The 25,673-nt window shown below is 40.8% G+C and overlaps 2 protein-coding genes across 2 annotated transcripts in view; both read right to left on the bottom strand.

Annotated features, from left to right (window-relative positions):
- Positions 1-10,180, bottom strand: part of spire1b (spire-type actin nucleation factor 1b) — a 46,957-nt gene extending 36,777 nt beyond the window's left edge. The window contains exons 1-2 of the mRNA XM_084052761.1: positions 9,700-10,180; positions 4,496-4,524 (exon numbers count right to left, since the gene is read on the bottom strand). Of these exons, the coding sequence (XP_083908887.1) occupies positions 4,496-4,524; positions 9,700-10,090 (420 nt within the window). The 5' untranslated portion in view covers positions 10,091-10,180. The remainder of the gene's footprint in view (positions 1-4,495; positions 4,525-9,699) is intronic.
- Positions 10,181-11,524: 1,344 nt separating this feature from the next.
- atp6v1c1a (ATPase H+ transporting V1 subunit C1a) lies at positions 11,525-25,080 on the bottom strand. The gene is made up of 13 exons (XM_084052772.1): positions 24,942-25,080; positions 23,788-23,953; positions 22,713-22,780; positions 21,185-21,270; positions 20,656-20,750; positions 20,070-20,161; positions 19,399-19,497; positions 19,192-19,260; positions 18,587-18,679; positions 18,223-18,316; positions 17,739-17,836; positions 16,966-17,092; positions 11,525-12,488 (listed from the first exon to the last, which is right to left on the bottom strand). Exons 2-13 carry the CDS (start codon positions 23,917-23,919, stop codon positions 12,390-12,392), a joined length of 1,152 nt encoding a protein of 383 aa, XP_083908898.1. The 5' UTR covers positions 23,920-23,953; positions 24,942-25,080; the 3' UTR covers positions 11,525-12,389.
- Between the last annotated feature and the right edge of the window lie 593 nt (positions 25,081-25,673).

Genomic DNA, 25,673 nt, shown 5'->3' with positions numbered 1-25,673 from the left:
TTGAAGATCTGCTATTTTTAAGAAATCATTAACATTTGCGCAAATATTTGAATATACAGGTATATTTTTTTGTGGCCTGGGGGTCCCTGGAACAAAATATTTTGAGATGGGGGTCATGTCAAGGACTCCTTTTTGGGGGTCATGTCAAGGACTCCTTTTTGGGGTCCTTGACATGAAAAGGTTTGAGTACCACTGATATAGCAACACAAGTTTTTCAGAAAACTCTTAGGATTTAGAAGATTTTTAGAATCGGCCTCAGGTCTCATTGGGTTTAAAAGAACCTTTAATTACTAACTGAACGTTCTGTTTACATTTAACAGTGAATGTGGCCATTAGATGTTAAAGTATAATCCCTGTCCAGACTTCAAAGCTCCAAAGACAGACATTAACAGAATAATGGGCTTGAACAGTTAAACTTTGACAGGGAGGAATATAATGAGGCATAATCCATAACCTCTGAGGTTTGGTCACATCATGGGACCAGAAGCATCTAGCAGCACAGCAGGACAAAGCACTTAGGAGACTACCAGGAACTATAGGCCACTAGGGGTGAAATATGTTGATACTCTTTTTTCCTACATCATTTTAGATTTCTTTGGCTATTCAAAAATAGTGAAAATCTGAGCAAATCTTTGAATATACACTGCATGTATTTTTAACATTTAACATTTTTAACTCAAATCTTTGCTTCTGGGGGTCCCTGGAACAAAATATTTTGAGATGGGGGTTGGCGTCCAAATACATATCATTTTGGGGGTCCTTGACTTGAAGGTTTGAGAGCCACTGATATAGCAACATAAGTTTTTCAGAAAACTGTTAGGATTTAGAAGGCATTTGTAGAATCAGCCTCAGGTCTGAATGGGTTAAAGCACATCCTTATTGAAGCACAAAGAAGTATCTTGTGACTGAAAATACCATCAGTTACAAAACTCCAAGAAATACAATTTAGGAGGCCACATACTACTATAAAATATGAACATGTTCTGTGAGATTTCTTTTCTGTATACATTAGACACAGAGCCCTCTTCTATATTCTGCACGCTATGATCATCAATAGCCTAGAATTTGGCTTAAAGATCCATGCCGGCAGTCTGGCAAGTTTAGCCCATTGACTACGACTTATGGTATAACAGTACTTGACATTTTGATTTGTTTGTTTGTTTGATTTGCCATTGGATTCAATTAATTGTTCAGTATACTGTAGTATGAAAGAGACTTAACACTTGCTTGAGAAAGGTAATCCAGCACACTAAATATCATTCAATATCAGTTTGTTTGTTTTTTGCCAAAGTTATGTGACTGTTGAGTTTTAATGCATTTTAAAGCATGGATGGATTTGAAAGGTCTAGCCAGAAATACTCCCTGAAGTAAAAGATTGATCTACGAATGAAATTCAAACATCTATGAATTATTAACAGCGCAATGATGTTTAGCCAACACAGACTCAATTATTCAGTTAAGTTCTATAATATTTAAGACTAGATAAAATGTAAACAAAAGCCAAAAGCCATACAATGGTAGGCCCTTTAAGTGGCAGTTAAAAGAGAGCTTCATCTAACAATCACAAGTGATGTCCATTGTCCATGATCTAACAGAGAGGATAATTTGGTAGAGTTTATGCAATCTTATAGGTTATATATAGGTTGTTGTTTATGTCAACCTGTACACACGTGACACAACACGTTTCAATGTGAGGCTACTGTTCATGCCACAGTGGGTTATGCTGGCAACACAACAGAATGACAGCCTTTTTCAGCCACCCTCTAACTCTGTAACAGACCGTAAGAACTGTAAGAACTCATCTCTGGTGCAAAGCTGCTTAGAAGCTTCTATAAGCGTTCACATTCTCGACTTCTACAGTATGTGTGCGTGCCTGCGTGCATGCACATGGGTACGTATTTGATCTTTTCATTGCCTCTCTCCATCTGTTATCACTGCAATATTAACAGGCAATCCAGGTCCAAAACTCCCACCTAACAACAGTGAGCTCAGCATTGATCATCACTCACCAGTCTCTGTACAACAACATCCTACGAAGAAACAGCCAACATAAAATACTTTCTGTTCAATCTTAAAAACATTAACACATCTACGTATAATTTGTAGTGTCATATGAGACTTATGCTAACATAATCACTGCAGCCAAATACAGTATTGCATAAACCACCAAAGCAATGTGTTTGGTTGACAGCTACAATCACAAGCATTAAATTGTAAATTGTAATTGATTAAACAAATAAACCTGTGTTTACAAATCCGAACAGCTCCCCTTCCCAACATCTCAGTCTCTTGATTGTGACCTTTTGACCCAAAACGTTTTTTTTCCTATCCTACTGATCAATTCCACTATAATGAAACTTTTCCCATACATTCTAAAGTTGTGTTGTTAATAGTCATACCGTGACCTTGATTGTAAACTTGACCTTTGTCCTTTTCGACCCAAAAGTTATTCACTTCTTTGAAACAACCTACTAATCATTCCCTCGGCTCCAAGGTTCATGAAAATCCACCCATCTGTTCTCAAGTTATCTTATAAACACACAAACAGACATGACCCATTACAATAGCCTACCACACGCTGCTTTCAGGCAGAGTAATCAGCAAATGAAAGTTGATAGAACATCTGTTGACAGGATGGATCGACAAATTTACACCGTCCCTTAATTAGGTCTAAAATGTCACCCAGAACTACCGTCAAAGAGGTTCCTTTGATTGGTGGCATTTCTCTCGGTCAGTCAGGGAGACCAGCTGTGGTTCTAGGGTGGTGTGGGAGTAAATACAGGGGCCAAAGAACACTCAGGCTGACAGATTGATAATATAGCACACATTCAATAAACTATATAAAGTATAAAGTATATATTGCCCAATAGATAGGGCAATAAAAAAGCACAACTAGAAATGCAGTCTGTCACGCTGAAAGGTGTTTGATTATTATGATGATATGATCAATAGTGTGTAGGTACCTCAATGGTAACGATATGCTCATGTGATCAACATAAAAAAACGATAGGAAAATTGTCTGCATATGCAGCATGTCAGCTGTGACATCTAACCTACAGTATGGCCTCTGATAGCCTGAACCATAGTACAGTTATTCCTCTTATATTATTATCTTTGTTATGTCTGGTTCCATGGTAGTTAACAAGGTGGTGGATCCACTATAAACAAAGAAAACAGTTACATAGCTATTATTATATTGACTTGCCAATCAGCTTATGAGGTTTAATAGTAATCATCCAAAATATTGTTGTCAGTGATAATACGATACCGGTTACTCCTACAGTAGCATAATCCCTCTATGTTCCCAGTCTCCTCCTTTTAAATCATCAGTTGTTTGTTTTCCTTCCTATGCAGTCACTATACTATATTATTATGTATTGTAGGTACACAGCGGAACTGAGAGTGTTGTCCCCCACCCAGATGGAATATGCAATACAGCTGAATTTGATTCACATTTGTTCCGCAACGCCTTCATGTAATTTGACAGTTTGATCCAACTTCGGTGAGTAAGGTGAGTCACGGGAAAAACATAGCAGCCATGTTTGTAGTTGCTGGGGAAACATGAGCAGCAGCTTGTGCCTCAGCTTTGATTGTGAATCCTTTACGCACATCGCAGCATTAAAAGCTTTGCTTATTTGTTTTCATACCACCTGGGTTAGGCGTCAACTAATTGTACCCCACCCGATGACGTTGGAGGTGACACACACACACACACACACACACACACACACACACACACACACACACACACACACACACACACACACACACACACACACACACACACACACATATCGTTTTTTCAAGCTTAATGAGTGCTGTTAAAAATGTAGTGTTTGTTAACTGTGTTGGACTAGTAGATGTCCTTATTCTTATAGCTTATATGCATACATATATACTATATACACAGCATCATTGGTGGGGTGGTTACTATTTGCGTGTTTAACTCTGAGGCTCAGTTAATTTTACTGTGTATATTGTACAATATATTACACTCTAGAACATCATAAAGCATGGTGTCCAAAGCAAATTCAACAAAAAGGTAATAATGTACTAATTAAACCTTAAATAATCTAAGCAAAAGGCCATATTCCTCGAACAGCACACCACATTGCTGTTGTTTCTCCTATCCTCCTAGCCATTATTGTGGCACAGTGCAAATCACAGCTGTAAATACTGTATAGAACTAGTAGGCAAGCTGATTTTCTTATACTTAGTTGCACCCAGTCCTGCATAGTAGTGTATATCTGTCTGTCATTTAATGTCTCTGTGAATTGAGTACAAAGGACCCCAATGGAAACAAGCCATAGGCTTTCTTGGATTTAAATCTTATTAGCTGACCTTGTATTGAACTGTACTTTTTTCTGCAAACTTCTAATAAAGTATGCAATCAAAGAAAGAAAAAAGAAACAACGACCAATCTACAAGCATAAATTGGCTATTTACTGTGCGCTGCAACTAAGTGTAACTCAGGCTTTACAGTAGCTTTACTCACCTCTGTTGATGTGCATGGGCTGTATTTATCTGCAAAGAAACAAGAGAGCAATGTTATGAATAACAGTAAGGGTATGTCTGAATGTGAAGCAGCTTACAAACATACAGCTCCATCGTTACATCTGATCAGTTACGTAAGCACAAATATATATGTGACTAGAGCTGCAGCATAATACTGTATCATCACATTCTGTGTCACTGATGATGTTATGCATACGTAAGTAAGTAAGTAGGTCGGAGTGGCTTATTGTTGGTATCGGCCGCAAATGAGGGTGTCTATGCCATTTTCAATGCGCTAGACCCCTGGGCAGTGTTGTATTAATCTCCCAAGAACAGATTCAGAGCTACGCTTACTGAAAATGCAAAAGTGAAAAACGCTGGCGGCGCTGTTTTTCCTTTTTATTTGACGATGGGTTCCCAGATTGGTGTTGTATTGGTGAATCTATCTCTGGTGGGACGCTATTTTAAAGACGTCACACGCATGACACCTACACTACAGGTCACACAATGGACAATTCATATGCATCTAGGCTCATTCCTATGTTAATTCACGCTGGTGTGACACCCGGCAGTCGGCAGTCTTTGTAAACTTTGTTGAGGTGTGAACTTAAAGGGCAAGACCACTTTGGTAGAGGTTTGGGTTGTGTAGTTACCTTGCCATGATGTAACTCCAAAGGTGGACAAGAAATAAAAAATAATTGCTCCATTGATTAGAAATTGATAATTCAAAATATGCTCCTCATTGACTTACATTGTACGGTAAAACTGCTCTCAAAGTCACTCTTTTAGCACAGAAACGAACGCAAACAAAGTTGATTCAGACAATATAGAGCATCACCAAACCCAGTACTGTTTTCTTTTTTTATAAAAATGTCAACTTCCTGTTGATTTTGCCATTTTTAATAAGTAGAAAACCCGGACTGGATCGGCGGATCCGGATCCAGATCTTCAAATAGTAAAATCAACTGGAAGTTGACATTTTCATAAAAAAAAAAAACAGTACTGGGTTTGGTGATGCTCTATATTGGTTCATTTATGTGCTAAAAGAGTGACTTTGAGAGCTGTTTTACTGTACAATGTAAGTCAATGAGGAGCATATTTTGAATTATCAATTTCTAAACAATGGAGCAATTATTTTTTATTTCTTTCCCACCTTTGGAGTTACATCATGGCAAGGTATTAAAATACACAACCAAAACCTCTACCAAAGTGGTCTTACCCTTTAAGGGTTGTTTTTAATCGATGCGTGTGCGTGCTCCTGCTCAAAAGTGGTGGGACGGCGTGTTACCGCGTCCCATGGCCATGACCAATGCATCCTTGCCCCTAGGCAATGGATTGCTGAGGTGGAACGCAACACCTACCATCTGCTCCAAGTACTAACTTTGTGCACGACGTATAAGCCATGCTACTCATACGCTGAGTTGGTGGTGCCCAGAATCAAACCCAGGACCTTGCGGTCCAAAAGCGAGTGCTCTACTGACTGTCAAGCTACACGGACACTGTTATCTGACAGTATCATAAACCTATATGGGGGTGACACTGTTATCTGACTGTTTCTTAAACCTATATGGGGGTGAGTGACACTGTTATCTGACTGTATCATAAGCCTATATGGGGGGGGGGGGTCATTTGATTGCCAACTGTGTCTCTTGGTTCAATGAATCATTACTTTCTCAGTGAATGAGATACCACCATAATCATATCCATGGCAACAAATGCATTTGCAAACACAGACACAGCTAAAGTCATCGTCTCAAACTCATTTGAAAAGGGAATGCAACACTTACTGGTCATTAGGAATGGTTTTAGATCATCATTTACTTATTAAAAAACTCATTCATATTTTGTGACCTTTTGTTTCGTTCTGATTGTGCTATTTTATCATATGCTAACTGTTTAGTTATCAGTTCCTTACCCTGTTATCTGTAAGACCTTCAATCTTAAATAACCTTTAAGGAAACTGTACTGCCCTCCAGAGACCCCATCATAAAACCTAGGTTAGTGTTAATGACCACTCCATTTTCACCGCCAGCCCAGATTATGCTCGTACTGAGCTGCTGGGTAAAAGGCTTTCAAATAGGCTGCATGGAATAAGTTACATAAAGAACGTATCACTTATGATGCTCTTGTCTCCACTTTTAAGGGCCTAGAGCATGAAAGTGTGGGAAAGTGTCAGCTAAACATTGTTTTTAATGTGTGTCTGCTTTTAATTGTCTCTTATTGTAGGCCTATGGCCATTTGTTTTTATTGTGCTGCCCTCTTGGCCAGGTCCCTCTCGTAAAAGAGATTCTATATCTCAATGAGGCCTCCCTGGTTAAATAAAGGATTAATTAAAAAATAAATACAAATTGTTATATGTGACATGTGATTATGGTCCTCTTGGGTGTAAGCAGAGAGGAGCCGTGGTGTATCAATACGTTTCATTCAAAACTAAACTCACTGCAGTCTTTCCTTCCGGCCACATCAACGTCACAAACAGCTTTGACTTCAATAATATGACCAATCAAACTCTTAACAGATGACCTTCTCAACAAACGGCGGTATTATATTACAGCAAACACTCATGGGGTATCACAACAGCCTTGTGCAATGTCTTCATATTCATTTGCATGAACAAATCATAACGTGATGTTACAATATGAGGAGCGACACGCAATCAGTTGAGGATAATATTTATCTTATTAATGTGTCTACATTATAGTAATGTGATTGGTATGCATAAACATATTGGTTAATCTGTGAAACATGTAATTAAGACTGTTTATTATTGCCTTTGCAAACTGTATAATCTTTACACAGAAATGTTCACATTTTCTGCAAGCCATGCCAACATGTGATGGATACTGATGTAAGATGTCTCTCCCTGTCAAAATACACAATATGAACTATGAGACATGGGCCCTTGGAATAGACTACACAAATATTAAATGCAAGGTAACTCAGCAGAATAAAGCTCCAGTAGGACTAATCCTGAACATATAGCTCAGATTAGAATTCTCCTTCTTTTTATGTGACTTTGCAAAAGGTTGTGTCTGACAGCTTAAGTATGTGCTATAGGGAAAGAAAGACCCTCTGCCAAACAGCAGAGATAAGTGAAAAATAGATCAGTCAAATAAACTGAAACAAACCTAGTCTTTTTGGATACACTTATCGATGCATTTCAAATGACTGATGAAAGCTAGAAGATATACAATGTGGCAGAGGCAAAAATAGAAAGCATTATATTGATAATTATATCTATTCATGTGATTACTAACAATTCCCACAGAATGAGACATTAATATCTTAATTGGGGGTCTTGGCTGACTTCGTCACAATGTGAATTTAGAATATCAGTACGCATTGCATACCATTATAGCAGTCACCAATGGGCTGGCTACAACATAGCACAGAAGGTTACCAAGCTCCCGAAAAAAAAACTGTACGTCTTCCCCTCCCCCACTGTCTTTCTTTGCTTCTAAAAATAAGCCATTCATTCGAACCATATATTATAGACTGATAAAGCCTACTGTCAACATTGTCATATCTCTGATTTTCATATCTTCTCCCAAAAGGTGACTGAGCATAGAGCTGTTTCTATTTTGTTGTTGTTGCATTTCTTCTTTATTTTGCTAGGACAGTGAGAGAGAGGAAGAGCAGGAGAGAGCGGATGACATGCAGTAAAGAGGCTTGGTCTGGATTTGAACTGGGGTCAGCTGCGAGGACTATTGCCATGTTTATGTGGTAGGCTATGCGCTCGCTCTTAACTCTGTGATCCTCTGTGAGTTCAGTACATTATTGATTCAAAAGCCATAATATTGACTCAGCAGTGCTCCTTAATGAGTGCATGTTGTAGGTGGTAAGAGAGGATCCCTTGAGCCCTTAGTCTATACAGAGTGGAATGGGCTATTTATCAATTATCAGTATGTAGGTCTGGTCTACACAGCACTGTGTGAGAGGAAATATGATTGCATTAAATGAAATACAGACAAGATACAATGAACAGGCATACCGGTAGCCTGTTTGACCGCAGGCACTTAAGTTGTCGTTTTCACTCACTGACACAGATGATGTGAACAATTGGGCATACCTTGTTAACTGCAAGGATTAGTGCAGTTTGTTATGGAAGTACCGCCGGTACATGGGTTTAAAACCTGGCTCATGTTCAACTGAAGAAGAGAGTGGCTCATGTTATCAACTGTTTCCTTTACACCACCAGAGCTTGATAATACCATATAGGCCCTGGGGTCCTGGGTATGTCAGTATCAGTCTTGAGATACTACACGCCTCTATTAAATGCAAACGTGTGCGCTCGAACACACACACACACACACACACACACACACACACACACACACACACGCACACACGCACACAGGCACACAGGCACACACACACACACGCACACACACAGGCACACTCCAATTCAGACCTTGGTCTGAGCTGTTCCTTGTCTAATAATCAGAGCTTATGATGAATGCTCTATTCTGAAACAATGTGAGGTAGCCAACCATACTGTAAGTAGGCTAACAGCTAACAACCACAGCACACAGGATTAAATTGTAAACCGTTTTAACTGGGATATAAATTAGTTGATGCCTATCAGGATCATGACCGTGATGGTGAGAGTTGCATGGGGGTCTGCATTGGGGTCTGGGCATAAGATAAATCATTCCTTTGTTTAGGTTACAGGGGAGCTAGAGCAGAGCCTTGGCCAGTGGAAGTGGGCTGGTCAGCTAAATGTCAATCAAGCAATTAATTATCCACACATAGCCAGGCTATACATATGACGATTTGGAGTAGCCTATCTACATGAATTAGCCCATTTACCATACCAGTACCATATCAGACAGTTAAAACAAGCAGCATGTTGCAAAATATGGGGTGTTAAATAAGCAAATAGAAAATGGTAGCCTTGGATCAAGACTATCAAAGATGCATTTTATAGATTCTGACATTTGCATCATAGATACGAAAGTGAAAGTCAGACTCCATAAATACATCTATGATAGTCTTGATCCAAGGCTAAGAAAATGGCAATTAACAGCCTAATAATACAGCAAGCCTCCACGTGCTCTAATTGTTTAACATCAAAATGTCCCAAATAGACAAACTTGGTCAATATACATACAATCACTTCTTTGAAATACAGCACAAGCCTGACCTAGCTAGATGTGAGTAGAAAATATAGATGGTGAGTATTACATAATAGCTTTTTTTCTTTACCTGCATAGCCCTGATATCGCACGCTAACAGAGCCGTCTTTGTGGATCCGTACATCCCCTGGTCCTTCTATCCTCCTCGCATGATCATCCGCCTCCACTGATGCTGCTGCGGCGCTGGAGGAGTTCCTCCTCCGCCTCCTCTGGTGGTCCTGGGCCAGCGTCCTGCAGCACTGGTAGCACACAGCCCACGCCTGCTCCTCGTTGATCGGCTGGCTGTACAGCTTCAGTATCTCCTCCAGCGAGAGATCCTCCACTCGGTGTGCCTCCGTTCCATCCATGTTTGCCAAAGACCTGCTATGATGCTGCTGCTGCTGCTCATCGTCTCCTCCATGGAGGACCGCAGCCTCTATCATAAGCTCTCCGTCGGTCGCGACGTCTCGCTGATCCGCCATCCTTTAATCATTATCTCAACAGAGATGGAGGAGAATTAAGGCCCGGCGACGACAAGAGGAACGGATCCAGGCCGCTATGGTGGCAACAACCTGGGCACATTGATGCTCTCTCCTCCTCCTCTCCCCTTCCCTCTCTCTCTCTCAGCTGCCACACAGCAGCACCACAGCGATGATGATTATTTCTTCCCCCCCGTCCGATGCCTATGCCTTGCAGTGTTTTCCTTTGGGTACCCCGTCATATGACTCTGTTGTTTGCATGGTCTGAAAGCCTGACAGCTTCCAGCCGAGCAACCACACTAGTCATCACATGACACCCCCCCCCCTCTTTATCTCTCTCTTAGTGGTGGAAAAAGTACTCACATGTTTTACTTAAGTATAAGTATCAATACTGCAATGTAGAAATACTCTGTTACAAGTAAAAGTCCGGAATTCAAAATGTACTTCAGTAAAAGTAAAATAAAAGATGGAGTTGAAGTAAAAGTACAGAAAATTTGAAATACTCCGGTAAAGTAAAAAATACCTCAAAACTGTACTTAAGTACAGTACTTGAGTAAATGTACCTGGTTACTTTCCACCACTCCCCCCCCCCCCCCTAGTTATATCTCTAATATTCCAATAATATTTTCCAGTCTTGATTTTTATCATTGCAGGTGTAAGGCATAGATTGAAGATACATATGATGACCCTTGCAGATGTCTACGATTGTTAAGTACTTTGTCTAAATCAATTTGACCAATTGGTAATATATATAAATCCATTTAAGAGAATGCAGAATCATGTGTAAATTCCCAGCAAATACAAATTCCTAGTTTGTCCCATATTTGTTTCCCTTTTCCCAGACTAATTTGACACTGGACAGGGTGCAGTAAAGGAGGGTTAGGTTTCAGTGGCGGTTAGAAAGGATCAAATACAGCAAAGTACATTATTGTCCCTGGGAATCCATGACCAATCTAATTGGTCATGGATTCCAAATTGGACATTATCTAATGACCAATAGTTTGTGCTGAGGTGTGCTGAACTGAACCATTTGCAGCATGCATTAACCACCCGTTTTGAACCTATTGGCTCAAATCAATGTTGTATGATTGAAACTCTGGTTGTGTTATGCCCTCTGCTGTTGTGATGAAGTCAACAGGATGTTGAAATGGAAGTATTTTCCTTGGAGCCACGAGGATTCCAAGCGAAGGAACTTTCTTTGAAACCCCCCCGGCTTTTCAAGTGGCCATGACTCATCATGAGGCCTGACTGTGGATCATTTTCTCTGTTACAAGCACAAACACAGCCCCCTATCCTCCTTCTTTCTCCATTTCCCTCTCTCACGAGAATATCACATGTAGAGTGTCATGTACACAAACACAAAATTAGGCAACACAGAAGATAAAAATTAATAACATGAAATTAAAGATGAAATGTACATGGAATTGGAGAGGGAAACATGATAATCATTTATTTATTTTGGTCAATCAATGACATATACAATACTCATACAGATAGATCTCTCTTTTTGACATCAAATATTCACAACATGAAACAACAACACATACACACAAACATTTTGTATCTTTGTTACACAATGTCTGAAATAGAGTCCAAAGGGAAGCACGCACATCCCAACAAAAAAAATGTCAGGGGCTGAACAACAATACTTTCATTGGAGAAGAAGGAAGGGAAGTTCGCACACTGAATCCCAGCTCCCAGTAGAACATTTATTAGCACAAAGTTTGTCAAACTTTAATACATTTTCTACTGGGAGCTGAGATTCAGAGTTCAAACTTCCCTTCCTTCTTACACAATGTCTCCCATAATGAACCACTATCCCAGAAAACACATACCAGATGTGGTTGGTGTGGGCAAAACAACCAGATGTACCGTTACCATTATGGAAGATGTAGCTACCAATAAGCACAATCACATACGCAGAATGACTGTAAATACACAATTCTCAAACCCAAGTAAAACCGAATTGATAAGAGGTTTCAGAATTCAATTCAGGTCATCGTCAAAGTTATTACTTTTTTTGAGTCGTTATTTATTTTAAATGACTGTAAACAAAAAATAACATCAAAGTAATTAACTTCATGAATGCAATTGCTGTGCCTTGTTTGTAGAAGTGGCAGATCATTGTTTGTGTGCCTTTAAACCACAAGGAATGAGCATGCAGATCTGAGGAGCCAGAGCTGATAAAGTGGAGTGGGGGATAGGGAGGCGGAAAACACCACAAATGAGGAAAGAGGAGAACATTTTACAGGGAAAACACAAGTTAAACGATACTCAACATAATCACAAAATTGGGAAGGTATTAAACTTTGAAGTCCAACAGGTTGCAATCAATCTTGTAGTAGACGTAAGGATAATACTCTTGCTGGCTCAGGTTTAAGCCTGGAATATCCATCACCGTCTAGAAAGGGGAAAAAAAGGTAATGTAATCATTTCATTATAATTTATTGAAAAGTAATTGTGATTCCATTCCAGTGAGGATCAGCAACACAGGTGACAGCAGTATACAGTACACCCACCAGCTCATTGTTTTGCTGTAAGTCAAAGACTGCCACCCCTCTGTACCACTTTGGCATTTCCTAATGCATAACCAGGAAATGCTCAAGTGGAACTCATTAAAATTGTGAAAGTCATGTTGTTATTGTATTGTTGTACTGTAACTCATGATAGGCCATGGTATATTGTTTATTTATAATGTTGTGGTGTTTTGTATATGTTCTTTGATTTAAGCTTCATAGCATTATTTACTACATTTCTTTTTAATATGTACACAAGGATCAAAGACAGAAAGAGAGAGAGAGAGTGCAACAACAACATCATTTGGTCATTCATGTTTGTCATACATGAATAAATGTGACAAATAATAACTTGCCACCTATTGATTCACACTGCCAACCCAAATGCATGTGGCTTGTATATTGTCAACACGCCGCAATGTATTTAATGGCCTCACACACCACCGTTGCCTACAAAGCAGCCTTCACTTTTGCCTCTTTCTTAACAGGTACATTATTACAACCTCCTTGACTGTTGCCAGTCAACGTCTTATTGTAAAATGGCCTTTAGTGTATGTATTGCTTAACATACATGCCAAAGTAAAGGACGCATGGAAGTATGTGAGCAGTGATGGTTACATTGTTTGAAACAGTCATATACATTTTTAATAAGTAGTCTTAAAGGAGTAGTTCACCCCAAAATATTTCTATCAATTAAACAGCCCATGAAGCCTTGAATTCATGGAGATTGTTTTGTTTTGTTTTTGTAGTTTTTGCCTGGGCCAATAATTTGATGCCCAGCGGACTCAATTGAGTCTGCTACTGAGCAGCCCCCCGGTCATCGAATTATTGGCTTAGGAATGCGACAATTCTTTTGGGGGTGAACTACTGTTATAGTATATAGTTCAATTTGACTATGTTTCAATCTACTCGCTGCCATCTGCTGGTCAGAAATCACTTATTGCAGTTTTACAACAATATACTCCTCTCAATCCAATCCACTACATACGTTATTTAAATGCTACAATCCAGCCAGCGCATCTAGTGTCATTTCCTCTAGTCTCGCGAAGCCAGATGATCAGAGACCTCCTCCTGCTGATCTGGGGAATTCTAAATTCAATGTATGGGCCTAAACAGTGTAGAAAACCAGTGCTAACAAACCTATGCTCGGGGGCGCCCGCTGGCCTAGTGGTCCGGGCGCATACCACATATAGGCTCTAATACGACGTAAAGCCCTAAAGTCTTATTGCTGTTTTTGCAAATTGATTCCACCTACAGTAGTTTTAGCTCATTCAATAATTTAGATGTCGCCAGACGTATCAGTAGGCGGACATCTCTGATTATCCGGCTACAGAAGACTACAATTCCTCTAACAAACAATGCAAACAACGCCCTCTTCGCTGTGAATTTTATATCACTTGATAACAAGGCAGGTGTACATTACATTTACATTACATTACAGTCATTTAGCAGACGCTTTTATCCAAAGCGACTTACAATAAGTGCAATCAACAAAGGTAGGGAACGAAAGCTACTAATCACCAGAGGTTATAAGTGCATTTTCTGCAATAACAAGCAACCAAGAGCATACCTAGCGCTAAGGTAAAAGTGCAATATATCAGCTACCTATTTCCTTAAACAGATGAGACAAAGTAGTCAAATGAGCAGGAGCTAAAAACAAATAATTGTATTGACTAAACAAGATCCAATAAACAATTCAACAATAAAACAAGCATTCGTACAACTAGTTAACAACAAGTAGGCCAGGCAAAGAGGAAGGGTAGTGTTTCCTGAAGAGGTGGGTTTTCAGCCTGCGGCGAAAGATGGGCAGTGACTCTGCTGTCCTGACATCAGTGGGAAGTTCATTCCACCACTGTGGGGCCAGAACAGAAAAAAGTCGTGACCGTGTCGATCGACCAGAAGGACCGTTGAGTGGCGGGGGAGTCAGTCGCCCCTTGGTGGCCGACCGGAGTGGTCGGGAAGGGTTGTGGGCATTGACCAATACCCGGAGGTAAGAGGGAGCTGTTCCTTTCGCTGCCCTATAGGCTAGCACCAGGGTTTTAAACTGAATGCGAGCCGCTACGGGGGGCCAGTGCAGGGAACGGAGAAGGATAGTTGTGTGAGAGAACTTGGGGCGGTTGAACACCAGACGAGCCGCAGCTTTCTGAACAAGCTCCAGGGGTCTGATGGCAGATGCCGGAGCGCCAGCCAGGAGGGAGTTGCAGTAGTCCAGGCGGGAGATGAGAAGAGCCTGGATGAGCACCTGGGCTGCCTTCTCCGTGAGGAAGGGCCGAATTCTCCTGATGTTGTAGAGGAGGAATCTGCAGGACCGTGTCACTGATGCGATGTTAGCCGAGAACGACAGTTGATCGTCCAGGGTCACACCCAGATTCTTCGCAGTCCGAGTTGACGTCACCACAGCGTTCTCAATGGTGATGGCCATGTCTCGGTGAGGACAGCCCTTCCCCGGGATGAACATCAGCTCGGTCTTGTCCAGGTTGAGCTTCAGGTGGTTCGTCGACATCCACTCCGAGATGTCAGCCAGACAAGCAGCAATGCGTGCCTCCACGTGTGTGTCAGAGGGGGGGAATGAGAGGATCAGCTGGGTGTCATCGGCATAGCAGTGGTAGGAAAAGCCATGGGAGCGGATGACAGCACCAAGAGATGTAGTGTAGAGAGAGAAGAGAAGAGGACCTAGAACCGAGCCTTGGGGAACCCCAGTAGTGAGCCTGTGTGGTTCTGACACAGACCCTCCCAGCTTCACCTGGTAGGAGCGACCCGTCAGGTAGGATGCAAACAGGGAGAGTGCAGAGCCTGAGACACCCATCCCCTCGAGGGTGGAGAGGAGGATCTGATGGTTCACTGTGTCGAACGCTGCAGACAGGTCCAGGAGTATCAGGACAGAGGAGAGAGAGTTCGCTCTAGCGGCATGGAGTGACTCCGCCACTGCCAGGAGGGCAGTCTCTGTCGAGTGACCCACTTTGAACCCAGACTGGTTGGAGTCCAGGAGGTTGTTCTGGTGGAGATACGAGGACAGTTGTTTGAACACAGCACGTTCGAGAGTTTTAGATAGGAAGGATAGAAGGGAAACCGGCCTGTAGTTCTTGACTTCAGAGGGGTCAAGTGTCGGTTTCTTGAGGAGGGGGGTGACTCTGGCAGTCTTGAAAGTAGAGGGAAAGTAACCAGATGTCAGAGAGGTGTTAATAAGGTGGGTTAAGAAGGGAAGAAGTTCAGGTGCAGTGGACTGCAGCAGAGGGGATGGGACAGGGTCCAGAGAGCATGAGGTGGGGCGGCTAGAGGTAACAAGGAGAAGGACCTCGTTAGGAGAAAGGGGAGAAAAGTGGGATAGAGAGGTGGAGGGGGGGGAGAGAGGAGTAGATGAAGCTAGAGAGGGGAGGGTGGAAGAGGGACGGGTGTGGGTAGTGCGCAGGGCACCAGCCGGGGGAGGAGGGAATGAGGATCGGATATCGTTCACCTTCTTGTCAAAGAAGTTGGCGAAATCGTCAGGGACGAGGGACGAGGAGGGAGGAGGGGGAGGTGGTTGCAGGAGAGAGGAGAAAGTTTCAAAGAGTTTTTTAGGGTTAGCCTGAATTTTAGTGCAGAAGAAAGCAGCTTTAGCAGCTGATAGAGAGGAGGAAAAGGTAGAAAGGAGAGATTGGAAGGTAAGAAGGTCCTCCGGGAGGTTGCCATTTCTCCATTTACGCTCAGCTGCTCTTAGGCTCCGTCTCTCAGTACGCACTGAGTCCGACAACCAGGGTGCAGGTGGAGTTTGGCGTGCAGGCCTGGTGGTGAGGGGACAGAGATGGTCCAGGGAAGAGGATAGAGTAGAGAAAAGAAGATCAGTGGCAGTATCGGGGGATAGTAGAGCAAAGGATTCGGGGGCAGGGAGAGCAGAGAGGACAGAGGAGGAAAGATCAGAGGAGGATAGTGAGCGAAGGTTGCGACGTGAGGAAATCATGTGGGTAGGGAGGGGCTGTGGGGGGGGGGGAGGAGAGAGAGAGAGAGTAAGACATGAGGTAGTGATCAGAGAGTTTCTTACCCTTTTCACTGGGAGGAGGAGTGACGGACAACACGTCACTGTACCAACAGTGACGTGTTGATGCTCGTGAGGAACGTAATGTCGTGCGAGCCGCTGGATGAGCAAGGGATTGCTCAGAGCAGCCGATGGCTTGGCATGCCAACAAGTACATCGTCTTAAGTGGACAAGCCGTGGTGGATGGAATAGGTTATCACCGGTTTCCAAATTGCACATAGTACTTAGGCTAGGTAAGGTAGCAGGCTACATAGCTATAGTGACCTCCAAAGCAGACAGAATAAATCTCTTTCATTCAGTTTTTGTATAGTATAAAAATACAGTTCACTACATTAATGGACAACACTCACATCAATGACGGCTGCCGCACTGCTGTCCAGATGCTTGTACAGGTCATTCAAGACCTCCCTTAGCTTCTTCATGGTCTTCTTGGTGGGTTGCAGGAGCATGGACTGGAAGTTCACTGGTAAACCATACCTGATGGAACAGCATAAAACATCAATCCACTTGCCACAGCCTTATCTAAAGGAACAACCTACACTGTAGCAATGACGCATCCCTACCAATATCATCCTTTAAATTGCTCTTATTGGAGGCAACCACATATGTGTTTAAATGTCTGACGACTTACCTTTTCAGACTCCACCTCACCCCTAGTTCTCCTCTCTCCTTGTAGGTATTGTACCCTTCTTATCACCTTTCTTCATTAGATGCCAAATGTATCACTTCTTGTCACCTTTTATTTCAACCGATGCTAGCTTTTTCTATGCAGAGATATGTTGGTTACTTCTTGCCGTTTTTGAGTATTCTTTTTTTTTCTTGACCACAAATGTTAGGCATATTGTTGTTAGCTAGCACGTCATTTAGACAGATGCTAAGTTTGATGCTTACCTGGTATCCCAGTGTCTCGGGGGCACTACATTGTTCTCTTTGCACTCTATTTATGTGACTTTTTACCTTGTTGTTTGTTGACTAGGGTCCATGCTTACTCTGATATTGCATTTGTAAGTCACTCTGGATAAGAGCGTCTGCGTAATGCCTAAATTGTAAATGATTCACCATTACTCATATACAATGTAAAGCCTATGAATGGGCTCTGAAAAGTAATGTAAGGTGTCAATACCTTAAAACAGACTCCACAAAGACCCTTAGTGCCTTGATGTGGATCCATGCGATGAAGGCCTCACTGAAGTTCACTTTCAGCCATCGGACAAGTGGCCCCTAAAGATGGGGAAATGCATTTAGGGTTTACTTAGAAAGAACCTCTCTTTATTCCAACCACCTGTACTGTCTTTAGCCATGTTATCATGGCTGTCACTGACCCATGAGGGCAATTCATCTGTATCAGTTCAAATCAAAGTACAAAAATCCTTGGTTTATAAATTAGATATCAAAAGGGCTATACTGCCATGTCATATACCCAAGTTCAAGTCTCTACAAGCTGATTTTCATACTTGATTTTCATACAATGTCAAGTATACCATGATGAGTCATAGTCAATGAGCTTAACATGCCAGACCGCCATTAAAATCCTTTAACTGCCCTGTGAAACTGTATAAAAATATGAACTAAATAAACCTCACACTATGTTACCCTGTCCCACTTACAAACTGTTTCTTTTTGTCTGTAGAAAGCCGCGTCATCTCCTCCTTGTCTGCCTTCATCTCCTCTTCGTTGTACTGAAAGTCTCTCACTGTGAACCTGTAAATAAGAATGGTAACGGAATAATACGGAGAAAGCAAAGTTCAGCTTCAATTATAATCTGAACAACCATCTATTCTGTTTTAAACACCAATACTAGACACTGATTAGTTTTGGCCCCGGTGCATATTACAACAATCTAATGTGCAATATAAAACTGAAATCCATGGAGCTGCTTCAACCAGCCAGATTGATAATCTATATATTTTATTTACAATGTTGTGGTGTTAAGTTTTCCATTAGGTCACCAAGCAGCATGGTGTCTCTTACTTGTTCTCTCTGGCCTTGTGTCTGAAGTCATCAATGGCCTTCCTGAACAGTGTCACACTGAACAGTCCACTATCATGGTCCTCAAATAGGAGACTGGATGAAAAGAGTCACCATTAAATATGGGTTGAAAATGATTAGTTGCAGGCCGGCAAAGATGAGGTTAGATGACACAGAAACTATTGAAACTAAAATATATATAAATGGTTAAATGTTTCATTAATTATTGGTTAAATTCATATGTTGCAGTAGGTGAAAAGGGTGCCGTCCTCAACCTTATCATTAAAGTATAAACAGCGATCAATCACAGAGTATTTCGCTGATTTTCATTTTGAGCGATTGAGTATTTGATTTTCTCAATAAAGGCCCTTACACACTGGGAGTGTTTATTTTGTGCGATTAATTTGCATTCATTCAAAATGCTGTTTGTGTCATGCGTACATTCACACAGAAGTTGAATATTACATGGCGATAAAGTAATGCAATTTATTTTCGAAACCAGGTATATTTGTCAGCGCAAATTAAAATATCAGCCTATCTATGAATGTTGCATCACTAAATGAATAGACTGATGTGAAATATTTCATCTAAACCCTTGTAGAACTTACTTTGTGGATCGGGGCACCACCATCTCTGCCAGTGACTCGTATGTTTTCTGCCAGTCCCCATATCCTGGCCTTGAAAACACAAGGGAAGATTGCAGAAGATTTTACAAATCATTTAATTGAAAAAAAAAGAAGAAAAAAAAAACGTTTACATGCTTTGAGGCCTTTCAATTGCCTTCCTTTGCATTAACCACTGCCAATAATACTCACTTTGGAACAACAACCAGCATGGTGATGAGGTACTCAGAGTCAAGTACAAAGTCTTCCTTCTTGACAATGTCAGCCAGACTCCTAGTTAACAGGCTCCCCCTAGCGGTAGAAAACAATATTGTAAGAACATGTCAACAACACTGGACAGCTTAACAGTCCGAGTCTATTGGTCATTACTAACCTATTTAGTTACTCTAACTCTCTGACATGCTTAGGAAATAATACAACCAACAATCAATTCTCTTATTGTAGCACAAATCTATCCCATATTCAACAAAGCAAGGGAGTGAAAGGGCCCTCATTGGAAAGAAGTCCGCAAGGACTTTTATGAACGGACCTCTTAGACAAAGTATTTTAAATGTAACTGTGCTGTTTTACATTTTTTGCCTAATAAAATATTCAATCAAATTTTTTTTTAATCATTTTCGGTCAATTTTACACAAGCCGCACACACGGGAAGTGTCCTGAAACATACAGCCTTTCAAGGTTTCATAATTCATACCATGCATAAACACAACAGTTATTATTCAAGCATCTTGTTCACTTTCCCCACCTAGATTTTCCCAATTGGTCCATAGCTTTTAAATGACCATGGCCCTCTAGTCCCAAACATGTATTAATTTGTCATACTACAAATGCGGGGAAAAAAATCCAAAATAAGAAGTACTCACGCATTCTTCCTTTCCAGGTTTTGAAGGTTCCCTTTGAGGTTGTTATAAGCTGATGCTCGGGCCTTCAGGTCATTGTCAATCTGAGTTACTTGCTGCCAAAAATAAGGTGACTTGATTAAAGAAGGAAAACATTGACATGGCACATGACTAAAGAATGATTACAAAACAATCTAAAGCCTGGGGCCCATTTCACAAAACCTAGATAGCAGATTAAGCCACGATTTACCAGTTATCCTGGCTAAGTTTATACTGTACATGATTTCATGAAAACAAAGTTATCTAGACAGACTAATTTAGCCAGTTATCCTGTTAATGTGGTTACTGTTATTTTCAACTTAATTTGTGGCTATATATTTTTGTTGAATTATTGACTGTACAATGTAGATTCTTTAGGCTATTGGTCCAAATAATTTCCAAATAATTTAAACTGGCTTCACCTCGTTACACCTCCTCTACCTGGCTTGGCCTACGTGAAACACAATAAGGCAGGATGCACTGACTTAAATCTTGGATGTATTCTGCATTTGTGAGATGGGCCCCAGATTTCAAATTACTGAACATTTGTCCAATTAAATGAGACGCATACCTTTGAGATGATTTCAGAGATGTTTTTGAGTGACTGTTTGATGGGATATTTTGCCATGTCCCACTGGAACCTTGTGATGTAGGTTACAAGATCAACTGGAAAAGACAACAAAATAACATGTCGATGTAGATCGGCTAGTTGATTTTTTTTTAATGTTTTAGTAAAATATGGCTAATACGTTTAGGGATAAGGGGTAAGGCTGCGAGCAAGATAGGGCCCTGCATGTATTACATTTGATAATTCATACACAACCAAAGTCTTCTCCACTAGAATAAAACATTTATACAACATTGTCATACAATGAATTATGTCGTGTGACGAAAATAGCCAATCCACAAGCTCACAAGTTTGAGTTTTTAGATGTGCTATTGTCACAATTCTTTTTTCAACTATGACATGCCCCTAATAGGAACATCAGGTTGGGTTAGGGTTAGTACCAAACAATACTTCATAATCATATTTGATGATAATCTTTAACAGTTTTGTATTGCATAAGGTAAAGACATTTATTTATTAACTATCGTTCTACCTCCATTGGCCAGCAGGTTCTCCTGTACTTTGTCTCGGCTGTCCTCCAGCACGTCAGCCATGTACTGAGCAACCTTCTTCACCACACTGTGAACAGCCAGGGTACATCAAAACACTCCAAGATAGCACAAACCATACAAGAGTACACAAATGAGAGCACACACACACGCGCGCACACACACACACACACACACACACACACACACACACACACACACACACCCGTCCTCAGTTCAAAGCAAACACACACGTAGAAGCTTGCAAACATGCACAACTCACATGAACCCTCACACGCACTCATCAAAAGGACTCGCACATTGCTGCTGAGGGAATTCATTATATATCATACTTTCATAGTTCCACATTTTCAGCACACTGTTCAGCCAAGCAAAGCAGAACTGTACCTACACTGACAGTGACAAAGCAAGGGAAGGATGTATTTCATGTTTTCTGCATTCCACAATTTATGCATACAGTAAAATGGCAAAGTCTGGCACAGTTTAAACATGATTGTGTTTTGTTAAAGAGATCAATTACTGGTATAATATATAATGTATAAATATATATAATGAACAAGGAATTAAATAAGTCAGAATAGTGTACAAACCTAGGGCAATAAAAAAAAGTGTGGATCTAATTTATTTTCACTTAGCCCATCCACAGATTCTGAACAAGGCACTTTCAAAAACAACTTGGCGAACTGTGAAGTGAAACCATGTTGTAATATTGGCCTTTCTCACAGTCTCTGAAATGCCAACAGAGGAAGCAAAGCTGGGTACAGCCAGTCAGTGACTATGTGTGAGTTTTGGACGTTAGCTTTTTCCAAAAGATTATAAATAACTTCTTCAAACACACCAGCGTGCCGCTGGTGTGTTTGAAGATGTAAGTCATCAGGCTTACATATGACTAAAGAAAGAGATGCTGGTGTCTCACCCAACTGTAAATTGCTAAAATTGCAGAAAGGCCAGGAGGCCCAGTCCTGTGTGAAATTCCTCATTGTAATAAGGTAAAGGGGAAACGATTAGGGAACAGTAACCTCTCTACATCAGAGAACTGCACGACTACACAGGTTATAGTAGGCATCTTTTTGTTAGAGCCCGACCTAAACATCGGTTAGGCATTATTTGACTTTTTTGACGATTCTTAAAAATTTTCAAAACACAGAACTCACAACAGGACTCGTTGCAACGTGTAGTGAGCTTGTAAATTGGCTATTTTTGAAAACTTTTAATAGGGCTTAAGTCTAATTCTAAGTGGTTAGAATGAAGTTCAGTTTATGTGTGTATGTATTTCGGATTTATTTGTTTGCTTGATCGTTTTAAACATTCATATAAGTTTGACATGTATACTTAATTTACATTTTGTATCTATCAAAAATGTATGTTCTCAAATAGAAACTTTAATCAAATAAGTTTTACAAATTGATTTCGAGGGGCTTTGTAATATAAAATATAGAAAAATCTGGATCAGCATCGGACCCTAAACTCTAGCATTGGTTGGGCTAGTTGAAATGTTGAACTGTGGCATACCTTTCAACAAAGGAGTCTAGCTTGGCCAGCTCATCTGACAGTCCCACCAAGACATCTAGTGTCCCCACCTGTTTTGAGCACAAAATTCAAACACATCAGCACTTTCGGATCATAAGTCCAGAGATTGGGGTCTTTTTGAATTCATTGGGGCAGTGTTTAAACAGTGACTTCTGGGGTTTAAATCCTCCCGCAGTGACATCCAGGGGCCATATGTGCTTAGGATGGCGCCTCTTTTGTTGGGAGCCCCTCATGCGTTGCTAACAGTTCCAGGGGAACATTTACAGCCCCATGTGGCAGACAGGTCAGTGGGGTTGCTTCACCTTGCAGCGCAGGGGGAAAGGCCAATACAGCCTGGCTGAGCAACTAAACGGATGAAAGCATCGCCATAACCACCACATCAGGATGCAAGCGTCAAATTTCTTTCAAAACAACTTCCCATGCACACAGTCAGCCTACTCTTGACGGTGGAATCGTGAAGGTGAGTGGTCAACTGGATAAAGCATTTGTACCCTAATTCAAAAACCTTTATGCCTTAAGAACATACTGTTATCTGAGGACTATTTGGTTTATTACATTTTACATCATTCATATTACATAGCATTAACCCATTAACACCTGAGGCCGATAAAAAAAATGTCTTCTAAATCCTGACAGTTTTCGGAAAAGCTTGTGTTGCTATATCAGCGGTGCTCAAACTATTTTGTGTCAACAAACCCCAAAATTATATGTATTTGGCAGCGGACCCCCATCTCAAAATATTTTGTTCCAGGGACCCCCAGAAGCAAAGATTTGAGTTGAGAAAATGTTTGCTTAAAAACATATACATTCAAAGATTTGCACACATTTTCAAGATTATTCAAAAATAGCAGATCTACAAGCTCATAGCGTGGCACGAAGTGACGCGCTATGTTTATCTGCTATTTTTGAATAGCCAAAAAGTGATGGTTAAAGTGGTTCCACAGATTCTTTCCCGGTTTTAATGGGTTATGGAATAGCAGTAGAAAGTATATATATCTTAGGTGAGACAAATGGCTATACAATGTTGTAATAATGAGCTACACAAATTCGTGCTAACCTTGAGGTCTGGGATGTTGAACTTGTGGTTGGTGGACAAGTTGTTGGTGCGCGTGGTGGCCACCATCATTTTGTCCCATGTCTGCTGGCAGGTCTTCTCTCCGGGCGCTGAGATCAACCAGAACTCTGTCATGGTTACAGTAGCTCTCGACTAGGGATATGAAATACTGGCACAAGGAAAGCAGGGTTTGATAGAACGTTTTATGTCCCTTTATTTGTGCAACTGTTAAGCTCTCAAAAGTTAAAATGAAAGTAACCATAAACATTTACGAACTGGAATTTTAGACTGCCATTATCTATCTTGTGATCGCAGAATATAATATAGTCTTCTATATGGTGTTAACCACCATGCGTGAACCTAGACAATATGAAGCTGCTGGCAACAGTATGCAGTGGTGGAAAGTAACGAAGTACATGTACTCAAGTACTGTACTTAAGTACAATTTTGAGGTATTTGTATTTTACTTGAGCATTTCCAATTTCCAATACTTTTACTCCACTCCATCTCAGAGGCAAATATTGTACTTTAACTCCACTACAATTATTTGAAAACTTAAGTTACTTTGTAGATTTAGATTATTATTACAAAACATACATTAACCACTTCAGCTCTGTATGTATTTCGGCTATTTGAAAATAGCCAATCTACAAGCTCACAATGAGTAGCATCTGCTATTTACAAAAGCTGTGTGAATGGGACATTCTGCATAATGAGTACTTTTACTTTTGGTACTTTAAGTACATGTTGATGCCAATACTTTTGTACTTTTACTCAAGCACATTTTGAATTCCGGACTTTTACTTGTAACGGAGTATTGCTACATCTGCAGTACTGATACTTTTACAAAAGTCTTTCCACCACTGACAGTATGGTATCAATAACAATACCCATTATGTGTACACATTTATCAAGTATTATGAGGCTAATATGACAAATCCCTGAGTAATGTTATATAATATTATATATCATAGGTAAAGATTACAATGACTTAAGCGCTCAATACAAATAGAATTGTTAAAACAGTATCATTGTAACACAACAGCCATCAAGGATTAGCTGACGTTAGCTTGTTAGCTTTGCTAGAAATATTAACATGGGGGCTGGTTGGGGGGGGGGGGGGGGGGGTAACTGTTGTTTAACAACCTTGTACTTACCAGGATATAAATACTGCAGCAATTCTACCCGGAATGATATTATATGTGCCGTTTTTATGGTGTGGTGGTGTTCATAGTTGCCATTCAGTACAGTTATGGTGATGTGAGGTCTGTCTCCTGACAGCAGCATCACAGTCAGCTGACCTGCTCAGTGTGAAAGAGGAAGGCCAGGAGGAGCTTTGCTCACTGGACAAAATCTCACTAGTGACCACCTCAGGTAGGGGTGGGGATTGCAGCACACAGGCACACAAGCTCTGCTCCGCCATGGAGCACTTTTGATGGAAGATTTACAGCAGGGGTCTTCTACGTTTTTTCAGGCAAAGGACCCCTAGCTGAGAGAGAGATGAAGCAGGGACCTCCCCTATCATCAGTGTTGGATTCACGTTAATGTGTATTTTCAGACAGTTGATTGATTGATTGATTGAATACTTTATTAGCAGTTTGCAAACAAAATTTACAGTTCAATACAAGGTCTGCTAAGAGGATTTTAAACCCAAGAAAGCCTATGGCTTGTTTCCATTGGCATCATTTGTACTCAATTCATCAAAAATGTCAGTTAACCAGTTAAAACCTCAATACTTAGAAAACTTGTGCTTGATCTGCTCTTTTTTCCCCTACACCAAACCTCTTTGCGTAGATCTGCTATTTTCCACAAATGTTCCCCTCGGAAAAGGAATTCTAGGGTTCAAGTGGTAAAAAGTTCCTATCGCACAAAGATTTGGTGGCCCCCCT

The sequence above is a fragment of the Gymnoscopelus microlampas genome (genome assembly GCF_963454915.1).
Source record: "Gymnoscopelus microlampas genome assembly, chromosome: 3".
In the NCBI taxonomy this organism is placed as follows: Eukaryota; Metazoa; Chordata; class Actinopteri; order Myctophiformes; family Myctophidae; genus Gymnoscopelus; species Gymnoscopelus microlampas.
This window is presented reverse-complemented; position numbering and strand designations above follow the sequence as displayed.

Coding starts and splice junctions, on each gene's coding strand:
- atp6v1c1a (XM_084052772.1), bottom strand. CDS start 23,919: ATGACAGAGTTCTGGTTGATCTCAGCGCCCGGAGAGAAGACCTGCCAG. Junction 20,751..21,184: donor GAACCTGCTGGCCAATGGAG/GTAGAACGATAG, acceptor TGTCTTTTCCAG/TTGATCTTGTAACCTACATC. Junction 18,317..18,586: donor CACAAGGCCAGAGAGAACAA/GTAAGAGACACC, acceptor TCTTATTTACAG/GTTCACAGTGAGAGACTTTC.